Raw genomic sequence first — 17734 nt, forward strand, 5'->3', positions numbered from 1 at the left:
AGCTCTAATGGAGTCTCTTCTGGCAATCACAAAACAAGAACTTGATGAAGCTAAGCTACACAGAGTAATAGCTTGTCAGCAGGTGTTCAAACTAAAGGTGGTGGGAACTATTAATAGACATTTTACCTGCTAATTACTTTTCTGTGGCTTCACATGACAGTGTGAGTGATGAATTGTAGCTCTTTTCTTCACATGCTGACAAGCAGCAGCTCTAATCACCACTGATTGACTTTTGCTTTTTTTTTTTTTGGGTGAGGGGAGCCAGCCTGACTCTGCTAGCCCACCCTTACACCAGCACCAGCACTACAGGGTAGGAAAAGAGTTCGGTAACCAAACTTTGGAATTAAAGTGAACTTTTTTTGGATTAGCTTGATCAATGTCCATTAAGTTGTTCATTCCCACCCCCAATTAAAAACAAAAAATAAAAATTGGAGCTCATTTCATCTCTTCCCTGTGTTAAATTCACTTAACCCTTGCTGGCAGGGAAGTGCACCTCACAGTGCTAGCACAGGTTAAAAAGTAAAGTGTTCCTAACTCATACAGTGCTAACTATCCCTGCTGGCTCAGACAGGATGTCTAGAAGCTGCTGAGACCTTTCGTTTAGGGTATTTTTACACTGCCCATTGCAAGTGCAAAGACATCTCAGCTAACTAAAAAAGCCAAGCTCAAGTCCCAAAAGACATCCGGATCTAAACACACCACAATATGCAATACAGACACAGCCCCATTAAAAAATCCAGAAATCCCTTAGAACAGATGTCTTGATCACAACTTTTATGCAGCCACGAATGCCTCTACATCTCCAAGTACAAAGGCCACATTAAGTTCAAGGACATTGTTTGACTCCTACAAACAATCCAAGATAGAGAAATGAGCATATGGCTCCTCTGCCTACCACCCTAAATAACTGTTTCTTCTCTATCAGCCCAGAAAGCTGCTGGAAACCATGTGGAGCGAAAGGCATGCAGCGACCAGTGCTAACTGTTACTGAAGAGACACAAGATGGGAAATGAAGATACTGCTGTAACACTGGTGCTTGGGGCAAAAGGAAAATAAAACCAACAGTTTCTCCAGGCAAGCAGAGCAGATAGCAGTGCTTACATCGATTAATTTCTGCTGCTCCTCTGGAGAAGGCAACCATGGCTGTATAAACTACAGAAGGTAAGGGTTTATTTTTCTTTGGCAAATATTTGTCGCCACACACACAAACATTATTTTTTAAAGAAGGAAAAAAATGGCAACCTTTTGAAAAGACAAATATTATAGTCTAGATAGCTGTGCTGTGTAATAAATTATGTGCAGTGTATAATAAATTATGTGTAAAGAAATGTAACTTCTCAGTTATGCCTGATATCACTCAGTAATATGGGTAACAATCACAAGGATGAAATCGTAAGTTTTCTCTCTAATGCAACTTTTTCAAAAGTCTTTTTCCACTTATTCACAGACTGAACACAGGAGTTTTAAGTAAGAATAGCATATGACTGCTAAGAAATGGACTTGGGATAACCTCAGGCAAGCTCAATTCTGCTCCTCACTATTTTTCAGTGCTTTCATCTTCCCTATTTAATTCTTGAGCATAATTTCTGTATGTAATATTTACTGCTTTTAAACAAGCAACCTGGAAACAGTAAAGTTCATAGAGTCCTCAGTTCTCTGGAAGCCTGGGGAAATTTTTAAATGAATAATCAAAACAGCATCACATGTATACCATTGCACACGGCAGCCACTTCAAAACCATGCCTCAAAATTTGGGGCGGCCAAAAATTCACCAAGAAAAATTCCAACCTTTGTCTCCAAAGTTCATTTTTAAAAATGAACAAAATGCATCTGAACCTCATTCTCCAAAACACTTGGCCAAACACATCCCACAAAATATGAGGCAGATAGCTTACCAGCCCAAAGTTGCGAGCAACTGAGAACACAGCTTGTCATATGGAAGGTGCCTTATGTAACTTTATACCTCATCAGATCTGCCTACAACATATATTTCTAACGACCCTTCTTCCAGCATCATGAAATGCCAACACTAAGGTTACCTCTTCTTCAAATAGCACTGACATATGGGGTAACTTAGAAGTGCACAACACATGATCCTTACACATCTGTTTCATAAACACAGAATAAGTAGATAAGGAGAAAAAGCCAGATAGCTCAAATGACACCTATCATTTACTGCAATTACTAAACATATACTGATTAAAAGGCAAATGGTTTCAAAAAGAGTATAAATATTTGTCCTAAATGTTTGCAGTCAGAAAAAAAACTCAGATGCATGATAGTTCTAGCCCTGCAGAACCCGGGAAAGATTCATAATCGTCATCATCGTTCCCTTTCCTGAAACATGCCCTTCTTTTTCCACAGCACAATCAAGCAACACATCAAAAAGCCAAGCCCTGGTTATGCTTTGCAGCACTAATAGAGCAATTATATAACTATTTTTCTTACTCTTATTCAATCAGCAGATTCTGCAAGACCAAGTGCTCATTATTTTTTTGTTTTTCAACCTTCACATGTAATTTTGGCCCTAGCCAGCCAAGTGCTCTTATTTCTCCAGAATTCAAACTACCAGTTACATATTCAGTTACATGCATTTCACAAAGTCTTAAACAGCTAATCAGCAATTAAAAAAAAAAAAAGGAAGTAAGTAGATTGTTATGAACATACTACCTCTTTAAAATATTGCACATTGTAACAGCCCTTTTTATCCAGTCTGCTTTTAACTAGGGGGTTGGATCTTTAAAGGTCTCTTCCCACCCAAACTGTGCTATGACTTTATGGACCAGGGCATATATTTCGCACTTGCCCAAAACTCCAAAGAGCCCAAAGAAAAAAGCAACTAAGAAAAGTATCTAGGATCCATAACTGATTCTTGAGGTGGGTGGGAGAAAGGACTTCACCCTTTGCATACAGACATATTTACTGCCTTTGGCATACCACAGGGTTTACTGCAGTTCTGTATAAAAGATCTACTAACAGCAGCCACAAACATTTTCAACATCATCTTTATGAACCCTTTAACTCCTTAGCTTTATTGATCTGGTGATGGACTTCAGGATTTCCTTCTCTGCAGTTAAGTTAGCTCAGGCTGAAGACAGGAAGGCAGTTGATATATAAGCAGAACTTTAACTAGCAAAGGGCCATAGTAAAAAGGGTAAGTAATTTTTCTGCTATGAGCATGCAGAATATTAACAATAAATCCCAACTTCAATATATACAAATCTCCATTCCGAAATGAAGCCTTCCTCATTTAGCACTACGGTGATTAAGTCTAATATTCACTATTACTGACAAAAATAGTTTTAAGATCTGGCTAGCGAGAAGGGCAAAGGAAAGGATTTCTGTGTGAGAAACGGCAAGATGATGAAATTAAGATAAAAGGTATAATTCTTACAGGAATTGAATCATTCATGGGTAAAGTAGGTCTATTTTTTACATTAATTTGCATATAAATGTTTTGTGTTAGTGATAAATGATAAGTAATTTCATGCTGTTAGTGCACACCAATGTTTTCTTTGCCAAATAATAATGCTATTTCATCTGCTGCCATCTTCTAGCTTTACAGATTCAAATATACAGTGTATAATAAATTCCTGTGCAGCCATAGCAGATTTAAATAACTAGCTTGAAACCAGTACTGAAACCAGTATGCTGTACAAAGCAAAAACTGTTGTGTTTTGGTTTTTAACCAATCTCTATTCTACACAAATGCAGATTCCCTGAAGAAGTATTTTACAAATTCACAGGGACTTTACTAAGTTCTTTGGTTAAGGAAAACTTTAAAGCATCCAAAAGTTATTTGTGAACTTTCCTAAATATTCTTATCTTCCCAGAACAAAATATTTCCCGCTTTAAGGTCTCCTTTTAAAAAATATTTGAAAATGTTCAAAAATCAAATGAAACTAATTTAATCTTCATTCAAACAAAATGTACATGATATTTTGGAGAAGTAGAGCAAACAAAAAATCCTCATGCATCAAGGCATTGTGGTGATATGTCAGGCAAACTAGATCATTTTCTTAAAGATGGAAGAAGAAATCTTTGGCTGTGCAGTCTTCAGTCTTTGTATTCTCCAGACAGCGGGGCAAAAGGTAGCGTTTTCCGGGAAAAATATGATACCAAGGAGACATAAAATTTAGAGTCCATGGACACTCAGCAAAATATGGTCATACCCGGTTTTGATAAGTGAAACTCCATCTCCTAACAAACAGATGATGGAAAAAGAATCACGTGCATTTCTTTGCTTTCTGCAGCACAGTTAGGTATTCCAGGAGCCACAAGACCTCCAGACGCACTCTAAACCTGAAGACTGATACAGTGATCTGATGGCATTATCTAAGTAATCTGTTCTTCAGTATGCATTTCTCTTTTCATAAGCATCACCTCCATCTTTCCTCAATTTACTGTCTGTTGACATTGTTCATTCACATCCAGTTCTTAAAGCAACCATCAAAGAAACAAGACTCGTCACATTTTATGTGTGAATGAAGGTCTGCTACACTGTTGTTTGTTTACTGATGAAATGTAAAGCAGTCTTAGACTAGCTTCACCGCCACACACATACTGACAAAGATCACGTGGAGGCTAGATCTGGGTGGTAATTTTTATAACTGATGAACAAGTGTATGTTTTATTACATGGGAGTAGCCTGGAGAAAAAATACCATGGTACCTAACTCAGTACAGTTTCTCCTGTATCTCTAGAGCCAGACATGCAATTTCCTTGTTTACCATTTTTCAACCAGTTTTGAGATGTCAATTATTTTTTGAGATTTTGTCAGTATGAATAAACATGCACATCCACATCAAGCAGGAATCTACCTGTTGATGCCACCAGTGTGATCTCAGTTCCATGTCCCAGTTTGAACAGAAAGGGAAGGACAAGAGACGTGCCTTGCTGGAAAAAGAACAAGTCTATATATCCGTCATGGTGGTTTCTCAAGGACTGATCAAAAACCATGCAACAAACTCTTAGCAGCAAAGAAATACCATCACAGACCTCACTACTTCTTTCTTTTAAGCACAGAGAACATTTCATGTATCTTGCCCTTTCTGACGTACGGATTTTATAAAACACAAAACTGCACCGAGGCAAGATAATCTATTGAACATGCTCCCACCTTCACGGGCTGAAGGAGAGAGGGAAGAGACAAACCACATCAGTTACATTGCCCGCTCTCTCCTGGAGCACGTTCAGCTTCAGTGATGGTATGCGGTATGTACACCCCCACCATTATCAGCGAGCGTGACCTATAACAGCAGTAGCAGCTGGGCAAAATCTTTATTCCTCCTTCTCTGAAGCACTACAGGAAAAGAAAACCTGTGAATCTCACCCCTAGGACTCTTACTCTCCTGTCAAGAGCACAGTATGGCAGGCTGGCAGCCAAGAGAGACTCTACTAAGATGGATAGCACAGGCCACCGTTTGTTCTCTGGTCAGCTAACGGACACTGGAGAATCCATTTGTTGCAAGTGCTTATGACAGGAGGGGAATACTGTGAGAGACCATAGCCACCCACCCACCTTCTGCCAAAAATCAATAAAGAACATCCTTTAAATAGTGCTATCAATCATAACTGGTTCCCAACTATTATTGCAGCAAGCAGTTTGTCTATTTAGCGCTGTTCAATAGCCTCCGCCTGGGTTAAGGAGGTCCCATGCTCTCTCCATACCAGCCAAATATGCTTGTTCAGGCTCTCCGCTTTCCCCCAGGAAGAAAATGTTGCCCTGTGAACTACAGGCATGCTACACAAGCAGCTGGTTTGCCATTTGCCATATGCATAGCTGACAGGGCAGAAACTACGAGTAGAAGTTTACCCCAAAAAAACGCTGGGAAGCAGGGCAGGAAGAAAGCAGCTCTTAAAACACAACGGCTATCAACATTGCAGAAGCTTTCCTCATTGATGGCAACTCTGTCTTGGAAACTGTCCCCTGCAGAGTGGGAGCAGAAATGAACAGTGGGCAGTGGTTCTGTCCCCTTCAATTGTCCTCAATGCCAAAACCTGTTTAGGTGGTCACTCACTAGCTCGGAGAGAATGGGGAGGAGAATCAGAAGTGACAATCCTTTTGGTTTTTAATGATCAGTTTAAAATCAATCAGAGATTATTCTTGCAAGGCAAAACTAACATTACTATTCCTACCCCATCATGCCACCCATCATCTCCAGCATCCAAATAGACCTTAACTCAGTTGGACCATACACTTGTAACTCATGCCAAATTCTATCATGAAACCTCTGTGAAACTCCAGTGAAACACAAAAAATAATCAGATCATTTTCATTAAAAAAACCTTGCACAGTGACTACCTGCACTAGCAGTTATCTTATGTTGGAGAGTCATAGGCTTAAAGTTCTCCTAAACAATACAGTCAACATTAGAGGCTAATCAGAAGAATGCGCAAGCACTAACCAGGACAGATACTTACTGATGCAATAAAACAAGGAAAGACTGTAAGTATAGGACCAGTAGAGCCAAAAGGATTGTCTCTGAATTCAATTTCCTAAGAGGTTTATCTGACAGGTGAACAATAAATTCAAATTAAGTTCACTAAAATCAATATAACAATCACATTTTGTATCCCTGAGGAGCTATCAGGAGCCAATTGCAAGACTGCAAAAACCTCAGCTTAAATTAGAAGCTGTGATCTGAACGCATGCTATTGTGTTTCAGTGAAGAAGTTTTCTTTAAGACGAACTCAGAAAAGCAGACAACACTCTATGTGCAACAAGGACCAGGAAGGTAGAGACTTGCTGCATGAATTAAGGATGCAGTGTTAGCCTTCACTACAAATTCCTTATTTTATATTCAACTTAGTTCCATACACTTTTGCCTAAGATAAGGGAGCTACAAAGACAAGTTGAGTTTGTTTGTCTAAAGATAAGATCTGTAATTAAATGCCTGGGAAAAAAATAAATTTCAGCTAATAAACAAGTTTTTGTCTGTGAAAATAGGTTATTTTTGAAAAAGCCACAGTCTGTCTCCCTGTGTGCCTGGGAAGAATGGTCATCGGTGTTCACCCTAACTTAGATTTTGTCTCAGTTAATTAAAGTATTTACTTTCTTGTTTCCTTTTGCACTGTCTGATGAGAAAAGTACTTTGTGAATAACTCTCTTTATGTTCCCTTCTATATCAGTAGCATTATTTTCTTTTAGGATTGCATCCTTTCCATTATTTAAAAAACAAATAGATGAGTTAACTTATTGCACTGAGCCACTTTGCAACGTTATTAGAAATACTACTCTAAAGAAGAGAATCCAAGATGTGTTTAAAAGCAAATGTCTTCCTTTATGGAAAAGCTTTTTCCCCCTTTTTTACTTTCTTTTTTGCCTTTTTTTTTCCGCTCTCTTCTCTTCATTACCCCTCACATCTATCTCCCAAAGATGCAACAACAGGATATTCAGAAAAACTGCTGCATACTGAGAATCCACAAGCCCTTCTGAAGAGCCTTTCAGCCTACCATCTTTGATTGCCTCTACTGGGATTCAGCTTTCTTAAAGCTGCTTCTGAGGCTCGGAAAAATAGTATGCATTAAAAATCCACAAAACACCACTTTAGACAGTCAAGTACAGCTTAGCAGAGCTGTTCACAATCCTTGCTACAGTGGAGAATGCAGACAGTGTGCCCAATCTACCACTAATCTTTACAGGCACACACAAAAAGTTTGTAAGAAGGGTGAAGTCAGCACCACACCCCTCACCGAGGGGATAATCTCAGTTATGCATGACACGACCTGACTGAAAAGACCATTACCAAAATCCCTCTGTATGCTCCATCAAAGATGTATGTATTATTTACACATAAGATAATTATTTCAGTATTTAATCCTTTCTACTGTGAATACAAGCAGCTATGTTTCAGCAAGCTCAAATAATCATCTAAAATATAATTTGCACGAAAGGATCGGTGAAAAATGACATCGTTAATATCAGGACATTTTGTTTGTAAAGGGCAACCGGCACTCAGTTACTGCATGTACATATATAATTGTTTTACATTCCAAACCAAACCCAGTCTAGTTCTCTTGTGATTTCAGCTAAACTTTTCTTCTATAAAGACAGATATGCAAGCCTTAAATCTCTGATACCAATTTATTTAACAAGCACCATCCTATCAGTAGATATTGCTCTTTATCTTGCCTCTGGTTTAAAATGCTAAATTGTTCATACATTACATATCAGGAGTTTCTTGAACTACTTAGGTAGTCTTTAGGACTAGAAATTTGAATACACAAACTGTGAATATGCAAACACTCTTCACTCCCCCCCCCGTTTTGCCCCAAGAAGTTTACCAGTGCGCAGAGCAAGTCTACTGCTTCTAAGATAAGCTCCTGATGGCCAATTCGTGTGACTCCAAGATCTTCCAGTTCTTGATGAGTAATGCGTAGTAGCTGGTCACCACTAATCTTCTCTCTCTCAAAGTTCTTTATATATTGCTGCAGGCAATCATCAAGACCTGCAGAAACAGGACGGAAGAAGGGAATACAAAAGTTAGCAACGTTTTGTACTGCCATAGGAAGTAAAAATGGGCTGGAACCAAAAATCAAGCCAACAGAGGATACTTGCCCTATCTTTAAGAGAAGTATTTCAACATTACAAAAAATTTAATGCTACCCAGAAATCTTAAGATTTGGAGAACTATGGCAGCCATGGCTTTTCCACCTGTGGACGATACCAACCTCGCCCGAATCCCAAACAGAGCCCTGAATTCTTGTAGTGTACTGCGCTATGATGCCTATCTGGCAGCCCCTAATAACAGGTATGTTAGCAATGGCTCCATTACGTCTGGGAGGGGAGAGGAGAAGAGGGAACAATGGAAGAGAGGAAGACTTGCATCCTTCTCTGGGTGCAGCATATCAACAGATGCTGTTAATTATTACAGCACTGTAAGAGACTGGAAACAAGGGAAAGCATTTGTGCCAGAGACAAATTCTAAGGGAATAATGAGAGTGTGAATATGCTTAACGCCATACATCCAGGAGGGACTAGCTATCAGTGCCTCTTAACCTCACTACCAGAGTACCTCTGCCACGGTAGGTCACATGACGAGGAGGCACTGCTGGAGATGGCCTCAGCTAGGAACCCATCTCTTCATGGGACACTTGGCTACAGCGTCCCATGCAGTGACACACAAAACGGCAGTGCCACATCATAGCGTCTCTCCTACTCTAAGACCGTTCATACGCTGCTGAGCCACCTGAAAGTTCACAGATCATGCCAGCCCTTAAAACAAGCTGCAAAGAGCTCTAGAGAACAGGAAATGTGGTAGCACTGCAAATGCGTAGACTGGACCCCAAATGCAGCAGCAGATCCAGCTCAACGTACCTCAGTTCAGAAACTGTACGGAGTCACTCACGGCACACAAATGCCTACTGAGCATGAAAAGCCACTAAAATAAAGACCTGCGTGCGCTCTCCAGAACAGAGTAATCAGGGAGCAGAAACAGGCCCGTTGTGCCAAAAACGATCCTAGAAGTGCATGCAACACATTTGCTCAGGACATGGATGAGTGCAGGGTTGTACAGGACCAGGTCCTGCTTTGGGGGCCACCCCGATTCTAGCTATTCAGTTTGATTATCAGTCTAATGACATGTACCTGACTACACATTTTTGCCTGGAGCACAGGGCACTGCAGAACGTGAGATAATCCATCATGCACCTCTTCTCCATCAATCTTTGCCTAAGAGGGCCAGACTAGTACGGGGAAGCTCTGCAGCGTGTGCATCCCTGTGCCAAGGGGATAAGGTAGACTCTCGGGTATTTGGTGGTCCATCTAAAATTTGTGTTTGAATACCTTCTGATGGATCAATATGACTGCTACCAAGTAGCAGGATTTGACAAAAACCTGAATGTATTAATTTAGCTGCTTCTTGAGAGATACCACCTGTCTGATGGTTGTCTTCAAACAATCCCTAATGTTGAAAAGACACCTGCTTGTTAGCTTGCAAGGAATTGAGAACATTTTTACTTGCTAATCAAAATGTCTGAAAAATCTGAAGGCACATGGAGGAGGAAAAAAAAAAAAAAATTGATCTGACTGCTGAGCCCCAGCCATCTCATAAGGGCCCCAGCTTACAGCATAAAGCTTCTCTGAAACTGGTTTTGTTGCATTTTTGGTTCTCATTCACCCCTTTTAGGGTGCAACCACACCTCCAAAGAGACTCACATGAAGAACATGTTGGTACTGCAGGCAGGGATGCCCCAGAGCCAAGCCAGCCTGCCGTTCCTGGCTTGGCCCTTGGGCAAGCTTCACCAACGCTCTGTCCCTGCTACAACACACCAGCACAATCTTCACATGCCTTCTAGAATTCACACACCAAAACTAAACCACACGGAAACACTCTGTAAATCAAATACTCCAGGCCCAAGGCACAGGAGCAGGTCCCCAGTTCCAGCAGCCTCCAACCACGTCCTTCCAGAGCCTGCTGCCTGATTTCCTGCCTCCAAAACAAAGCCACTTAAAGGTCTACGTTAATCAAGCATTTGGAGCTATGCCTTCCATTCATTTCCCTTTCTAAACAAATAGTTGCTCAAATCAGTCATATACCCTATTACAGTATATTAACAGAGAACAAAAATGGTGATCCAGGACTGATCATGTATCACATCTTGCCACACAGCCTGGTTCTCAGATGTGCTTGACCAGCTTGTGAGGAGCTAAAAATTGTTCCTTAATTCTCCAACAAAGAAAATACAAATGGTTAAACTTTCAGTAAGAGCAATGATCTACTAAAGCTTTTATTCTCCTAAGTTTAATTCCCCTACATTAGGGGAAACTGAATTATCAGAACGACCAAGACTGATCCATAAAATGACTTGCTTGCCACACATATGCACGGAAAAGAATACAGGAACACTCACTAAGGTCAAAACAACACAGCTTGCTGCTTTGTGGGGTGCCCCACTGTATTTTTTATATTTTTTCCTTTTGTATTTAAATAATGAATACTCTGCCTTTGGCCTTAGAACTGCTTGTTAATCAAAAGTGATGTTTCACTGTAAAACAACACAATACATGCATAGTCTGTGTGATGTACAAGGGGAAGATCTTAATTTCTCTCTTTCTTAGACACTATTGCTTCAGAACATGTGAAAGAGCACGAGTCCTGCATATTCCCAAGGCATTTCAATGGGAGCCCTCAATTAATCCAAATGCTGCCATCTCTCTCTTACATGGTAGGCAATGCTCATCATTATTAGCAAACAGACAAGTAGCAATAAAAATCAGGTATTCTTCTCTGTCTGACACCTGAAAGTAGGACCATTTACCAAGTCCCAGTGCTATAAGAACTCATTTAGACATTTAAATTTAGGTTGCAAAAGGAAATAATTTTCCTGAAATCTTCTTGAATCCACTTTACTTGTTCACACACGCACACAAGATACCATTATCTTGAATTGTCTGACGTGAGCCTTCTTGATTTATCCATATTTGTACATATTTTCTCCCAAAGCCCTTCTTAGCCCAAGTTTTCCATCTGATATATTAATTTCATGAACTGTTTTACAAGCACAGTCCCATGTATGTGGCATTTATTTTTTTGAAAGAAATTGAATATTCTTGACAATACATAAAACATTTCATCTAAAAATGTATTAGAAATAGTCCATAGATGTGCTTTTGCTAAATGACTAAAAAAGAAGGCAGTAAGTACTTCTGATATTCCTGAACTTAAGTCCCACACTGCTTACATAGACTGCTGAATGAGAATAATAACATTAAAATATTCAGCATCATCAGGTATCAAAAAATGAATTCCCAGCTAAGAGACTAGCAACACAAATCCAGAATAAGACATGACAGATGCACTTAATAAACACTTACTGACAGTTAATTCTAAATAAAGCCATTACTCTTCCTCCTGCTGCTATCTATGTATTTTTGTCATTCAGATGTAATCTAGACAGATGCATGTAGTTCATATAGGGTAAGAAAAAAATTTAAGACAACAAAAATATTACTGACAATTGCTTGACTCACCAATTTTGTAAAAACTACAGCCAGGAAAGAACAAACCAATTTAACCGTAGATTGCATGACATTTTCATATTAGCTGGCCCCAATTACTTCCCCTCATTCCTAAAAAGAACATCCTTTTAAAGTAATTTATTTCTGTCATTCTATTTCTTAATTAAAGAGCAGCAATTCTTTTTGTAAACAAAACTGTGCACAGATAGGAAATAATAATAATAATACAAAAAGGCCGCCAGCGTTCCTCACCCACACCTTTTGTCCCCAGAGCCACAGCAGACAGCCCTGTTTGCCAGCAGCTGGCCAGCCGCCGCTGCGTTCAGATCAACAGGAGGGGAGCTGCAGGGAATGGGCGTTCCTGGCCGATAACGCCATTTAGTTCGGGACAGGACACGATGCACCACAAAACATCAGGTGCCTGGGGTCCCTGGAGAGTCCCTGGGAAGCTAACGGGGATAGCACAGCTTTCTTAAGAGCACTCTGTCTTTTACGATATTCCTGCAAGTCCAGCATCCACCCAACCTCAATGTAGTAAGAAATTTATCTGGCTGTCAAGGTCTGCTCCGCTCCTACCCCCAGATGCCCTCATATCAGAAGATGTCACACAACCCACGTACTACAGGAATCGCAGCAAATAACTCAGTTTGATGTACTATTCCCTGTTCCCGGCCATGGGTGCGATTAAGGTTGCCAAGCATCTAGCAGTTCTGGATATTTCAAGAACGGTGGCCTCTGTCCAAAAATCAGGTTCGTTATTACATTCTGGGTGCATAGGGCCCCACAGTACATCAAATAGGTTTTGTGATGTCAATACACAAGTAACAGTCTCATATTCAACAGCTCTGCTCCTCGCCCAAAATAACCCAAGATTTTTTGAGTATATGTAAAGGCACAGATGTTCCAATAATAAGAGAGTTTAAAGTAAAACCGTATGATGGTACTCCTCTTCCTTTTAGACCTATTCTTTAAAGGAAACACTGTATAATGTAACTTTTTTTTCTTTTTTCTTGAAAGATTCTTTGTCTTGTGCTCCAGAAATAACACAGACCTCCAAGGATGCTAACTACTCAAGAAGCACTCCCCGCCCCACATGCTTTCCACCTGAGCTTATCAACCACGGAGTCTGGCAATGCTGTCCAGATCCGACTATACACTCATTACCTGGCCAGTTTGATTGGGGCCAGGTAATGAGCAATAAGCAAGCTCTACCTCATCTGTGGGACTAAACAAATAAAAAACAATAGCAAAAGTAAAGAAAGCTCCTCCAAAAGAAAGTGCTCAGAAGAGTCAGTGCTTTAAACATTAAAAAAAACTTCTCTAGAAAAGTTTCTCTTGCGGGTAGAACATACTGGAGCTGGTTTTTTTCCCTACTCTGTCATTGAGTTTTACCTTGTGTGGGCCAAGTCAGAGTTCATCAAATCATTAACAATTTTTAATGGCTCACTGATGCAAAATTGGGCAGATTTCTATACAATGAATTCCTTTTATTACAACAGCATAGTAGCAACTGATCAAGAAATGTTTAATTTCATTGTTTTACTCATATGATTTTCTGGAATAAGATTGCAAGATGCAGTGCTACCCCCCAGGGAAATCTTCCATGCTTGCAATCTCCTAATAACACAACTGCACACTTCATGATCTCTCTGAGGTATTATCTTATTTTGACGTGTGTAGCAGGTTATCTTTTGAAACAAGCAAACCGACAAACCACCCTGTAATTCAGTGTCAGAACAGGTTATGCATATCTGTGGTAATTCAAAGTCAAATGACCCTCTCCGTGAAATATATACTCAGGTTCTGATCACACAGTCTGCTTCTTCTCTGCAAGCAGTTCAGTCTTTCCTCCCGGCTCTAAGAGACTAAAAAGTATTAAAATAGACTTTTTCTATGGGTAGATGTGAACTAAAATTTGTAATCAGCTGCTCAAATATACATGAGAAGATACAGTTCTAAAAATAGTGGCAACTAGGTAGAATATTCTTCCCCAAATTGGTGGCAAAAGAATTCTTCCTTAAGACTGGAAAACTACAGTGAAAGTAACAGAGCTTGTGTCCTTATCAGCCTTCTTTTCTGTTAAAGATAAGGTTAAGGGAAAGATAATTAACATTACAGGATTAACTATCATACCTGAAACTTTGACAAGGGAGTATATTTTTATGCTCCTCTGGTAAATCAGAATGAGGCTGTAAACTGACAGCTTCCCTTGGCAAGTCCCTGTTCTGTAAACCCAGCATTTACTGAAAAGCAGTAACATACAGACAATACACAGAGTAATTTTGCACGGGAGGGAAAGACACACAGCTTTCTTAAAAAACACGACAGGTTTGGGGGTTTTCTTTTTCTTTTAATATAACACAAACTAACTCATCTTTCAATTTGAACAGAAAGAGTATGCCCTACCTGAACTCCATCAGTTTTATACCTTAACAAGTACAAATTCAAGTAATGGACTGTAGCACAGAATTTAACAAGTCATTAAAAAAAAATTTAAACTAGAGTTTAATATCAGCTGGGCATTTATGTAGCACTATCCGATGCCTTTTCAGATTGTAAACTATCATTTGCAACATTTTTACCTAAATTAGCAAGGGACCACTAAAACATTAAATGTTCAGAAAAAAATCACGGTTGTTTTCTCCCTGCCCACCATTAAATATGCATTAAATTTAAGCCAACTATTCTTAAGGACTGACCACTTTTGAAACTGCACGAGTCTACATATGTTTCAAACATAAATGTTCAACTGAGTTCCTGATAAGTTAAAACATTGTGCTATGACTTATGCATTTGCATCTAGGCTTTATTAATCCAGAGCTGGTAGGCTACTAGCCTATTTGCTTTAATTATACAAAAATACAAGCTTTCCTTATGTCAAAGAGCAAGACAAGCAGCCAGGAAACTTCTGTCTTCCTTCCACCTCAACCAGAGAGCTGCTCCTGGGCACAGACACCGCAGGCAACTTGGAGTGGGCAATTCTCCCCGCCACAGCAGCTCTCGTTTGGGGTACACACTCATGTTTCCTCCCGAGGAGAATGAGAGGGGAAAGACTAGGAAAGGCCAGGTTTCATCATAATCTGTACGTGGGAGATGGGCATTTGGAAACTCTCCACGTCCCTCAGTCTGGATGTCACCACAGAAACATCAAGCAAGCCAAGCTAGCTGCTTCCCCACCTGAGAGGCAAAGATAATTCTCCTCTGCCCACGTAAGGGATGCTCACGTAAAGGATGCTGACTGCTTCGGGGTCTTCAGCACCTCCTGGGCTTCATATGTGACAAACAGATGTCACAGTTATCAGTGCCAGAAGATGAAGCAGAGAACAGAATGTTTTAAGTGCAGTAGATGGCAAATGCCTACTGTGGACAGGAAGGCCACAAAAAAGTAATGCCCCATCCCAGAGGAGCACTGCAGGTAGGGTGGCAAAAGAAACACCAGAAGCAGCTTTCATTACAGATTGGGAAAAAATTACAATATATTTAAAACTGGGGGGAAAAAAATTAATTGCAGGCCCCGGATTTATGAATGGGTACAGGATTAATGAAAAAAAGATTTGCCAAATGCCTGGATTACAGCAGCATTTGCAAAAGAGCAGGACAATCACTTTGTGCACTGGTTATCTGCAATTTCAGGCAAAAGCCCTCTAACCGCAAAACGTGTTTGTCCTCTCACTCCCTCTTCCTCTCTCTCTGTATATATCTGAGTCAAAGAAAATTCCAAAAGCATTAAAAACAAACATTAAAAATGACTGAGAAGATCCAAATAATTATTCCTTCAAGCATAACATGCATATTCATAGAATATAGTATAAGATTACGTGTTTTCTGTGTGCAGTTTAGGGTAGATGTATTTTTTCCTAGGAATCTTCAGCTGTTCATAGTCAAAACATTAGCTGAAAGGTACTGCTAACTAAAAACTACATTTTTAGACAATGAAAGAGAAACACAATACATAAAAAAACCCCACTTTATATCCACTGGCTATATACTACTAACTCCAGAAAAGCGTGTTAAGTTTGTAGAATGAAGAACTCAAAAGACAGAAGATGTGAACGTGAGAAGCAGCAACGTAATCCAAATTCAGCCTCTCCTGAAGGTGTTATAAATGCCGAGACCCTGGCTACTAGACCAGAGGTACTGTGTACAGCAGTGAGGTAAATAATGAAGGTGTCACACTGGGCTCCTGAAGAGATGCGCAAAATGAGGAATTGAAATAGAAGTGCATTTTAGACCTTGCATGTTGCTCTGTTCTTTTTAAGGTCCTTGCCAGGAGAAGGGCCTGTGGTCGGTCAAAGGAAAAGTCACCAGCGAACAAGGAGATGGCATTATGCCAGGCGAAAACCTGGGAGTCAAAAAGTGTATTTGCTACAGTGGTGGATTGAAACAGAAGTTTGGGGTGAAAGAAGTACTGTCCCGGGTCACTACTAATTCTGTAATTAAAAATCAAATCCTGTGATTTGAAGTGTCTGCTGTTTCCGTGCCTACAGATACACTCTCTTTTCATGACAGTGAACTCCTATGAGACCTGGATATATTCATTATATGACCGTGTTGGAAATAAATGGCAATTTTGTTCATCTGAAAATTGCAGAAACATTAAGACTAAGTGAATCATACATGGCTCAACAGCTCTATTTTACAAAGACTTTCACACTGACCAACTTTTAAAAGGGTTTTCTTGAAAAAAGAAAACAAAATTAAAAAAAGGAGGAGGAGAGACAGAAAGTGTACGTATAGACTAACTACAAGCATGATTTAAAGATACACAAGACCGAACTGGGTGCAGTGTCTAATAGGACAAATTTTCAATAAAATCAGTCCTTGCTGTTAAGCCCTGATTATAAGTAGTCTATGATGGCAAGTTAGACTTGTTAATTACAAGAATAATATGCAAAGTGTTCTGTTTAGCTGTTGATAAATGTAATCATTCATATTTCTCTGGGTGCTTTTTGTTTCCATTATGCCCATCTGTATAGCAAAGCCAAATCTTTACACAAGCACATACAAGTTTTGCAAAGCATTTGAAATCTTAAAACGTGGATAACACTGCAACAACCAGTGCTGAGCTCTATTTCTATGAAATTCAAGGATTAGTATCCCTGATTATCAATATTGTTCTCAATGTAAGAGGTTATAATTATTGTTATATTTAGGACTCATTATTGGATTACAACGACCACATTGTTCAACTACAGCTGTGGACTTTGCACACGAGAAATGCTGAATTGTGCTGAAAAGTTAGTGTGGCTGATAATGGCAGCGGAAATCTCTTTGCTAGTGGAAGGGAGAGGAGTCAAACAACCCACAGCATCGTTAAATATCAGGAACCCCTCAAATGAAGCTAATCAAAGGAATGCATCCATTTACTTCTGATAAACACTACTACACCCAACTGCTGGAGCCTAGGGCAGCCACAATGGAGATGGCTCGAGAAAGTGTGCATTCACCCTCATAATTCAATATATAAAATGACAAAGCGATTTTAAGCTCAGGTTAGAAGTTCAGCACAATCTGGGAGGCATCTAGAGATAAACTAAAAATACCTGAACTGTAATGATTTCTGTCCTCCCCCCCGCACCGCCCCACCAAGGAATTCTACTTGTATGCTGAACAAAGAACAGACAGGTTAATGGGGGAGGATGGTGGTGTTTGTCTAAACATCGTACTCTACCAAAACCAGGAGTTCTCCAATAAGTTGTCCAAGCATTATCAAGATTACAAGACTATAAATGCTGAATTAAATACTCCTCTAAAATCTCAAAGAGGAAATCC

General features: G+C 39.7%; 1 protein-coding gene across 7 annotated transcripts in view; it reads right to left on the reverse strand.

The window, feature by feature from the left end:
* CNKSR2 (connector enhancer of kinase suppressor of Ras 2) overlaps positions 1-17734 on the reverse strand; it is a 235770-nt gene that overhangs the window by 189860 nt on the left and 28176 nt on the right. For all 7 annotated transcript variants that reach the window (XM_076356481.1, XM_076356466.1, XM_076356473.1 and 4 more), the window contains exon 2: positions 8287-8450. In XM_076356481.1, the coding sequence (XP_076212596.1) occupies positions 8287-8450 (164 nt within the window). The remainder of the gene's footprint in view (positions 1-8286; positions 8451-17734) is intronic.

This window comes from Aptenodytes patagonicus, chromosome 1 (genome assembly GCF_965638725.1).
Source record: "Aptenodytes patagonicus chromosome 1, bAptPat1.pri.cur, whole genome shotgun sequence".
In the NCBI taxonomy this organism is placed as follows: Eukaryota; Metazoa; Chordata; class Aves; order Sphenisciformes; family Spheniscidae; genus Aptenodytes; species Aptenodytes patagonicus.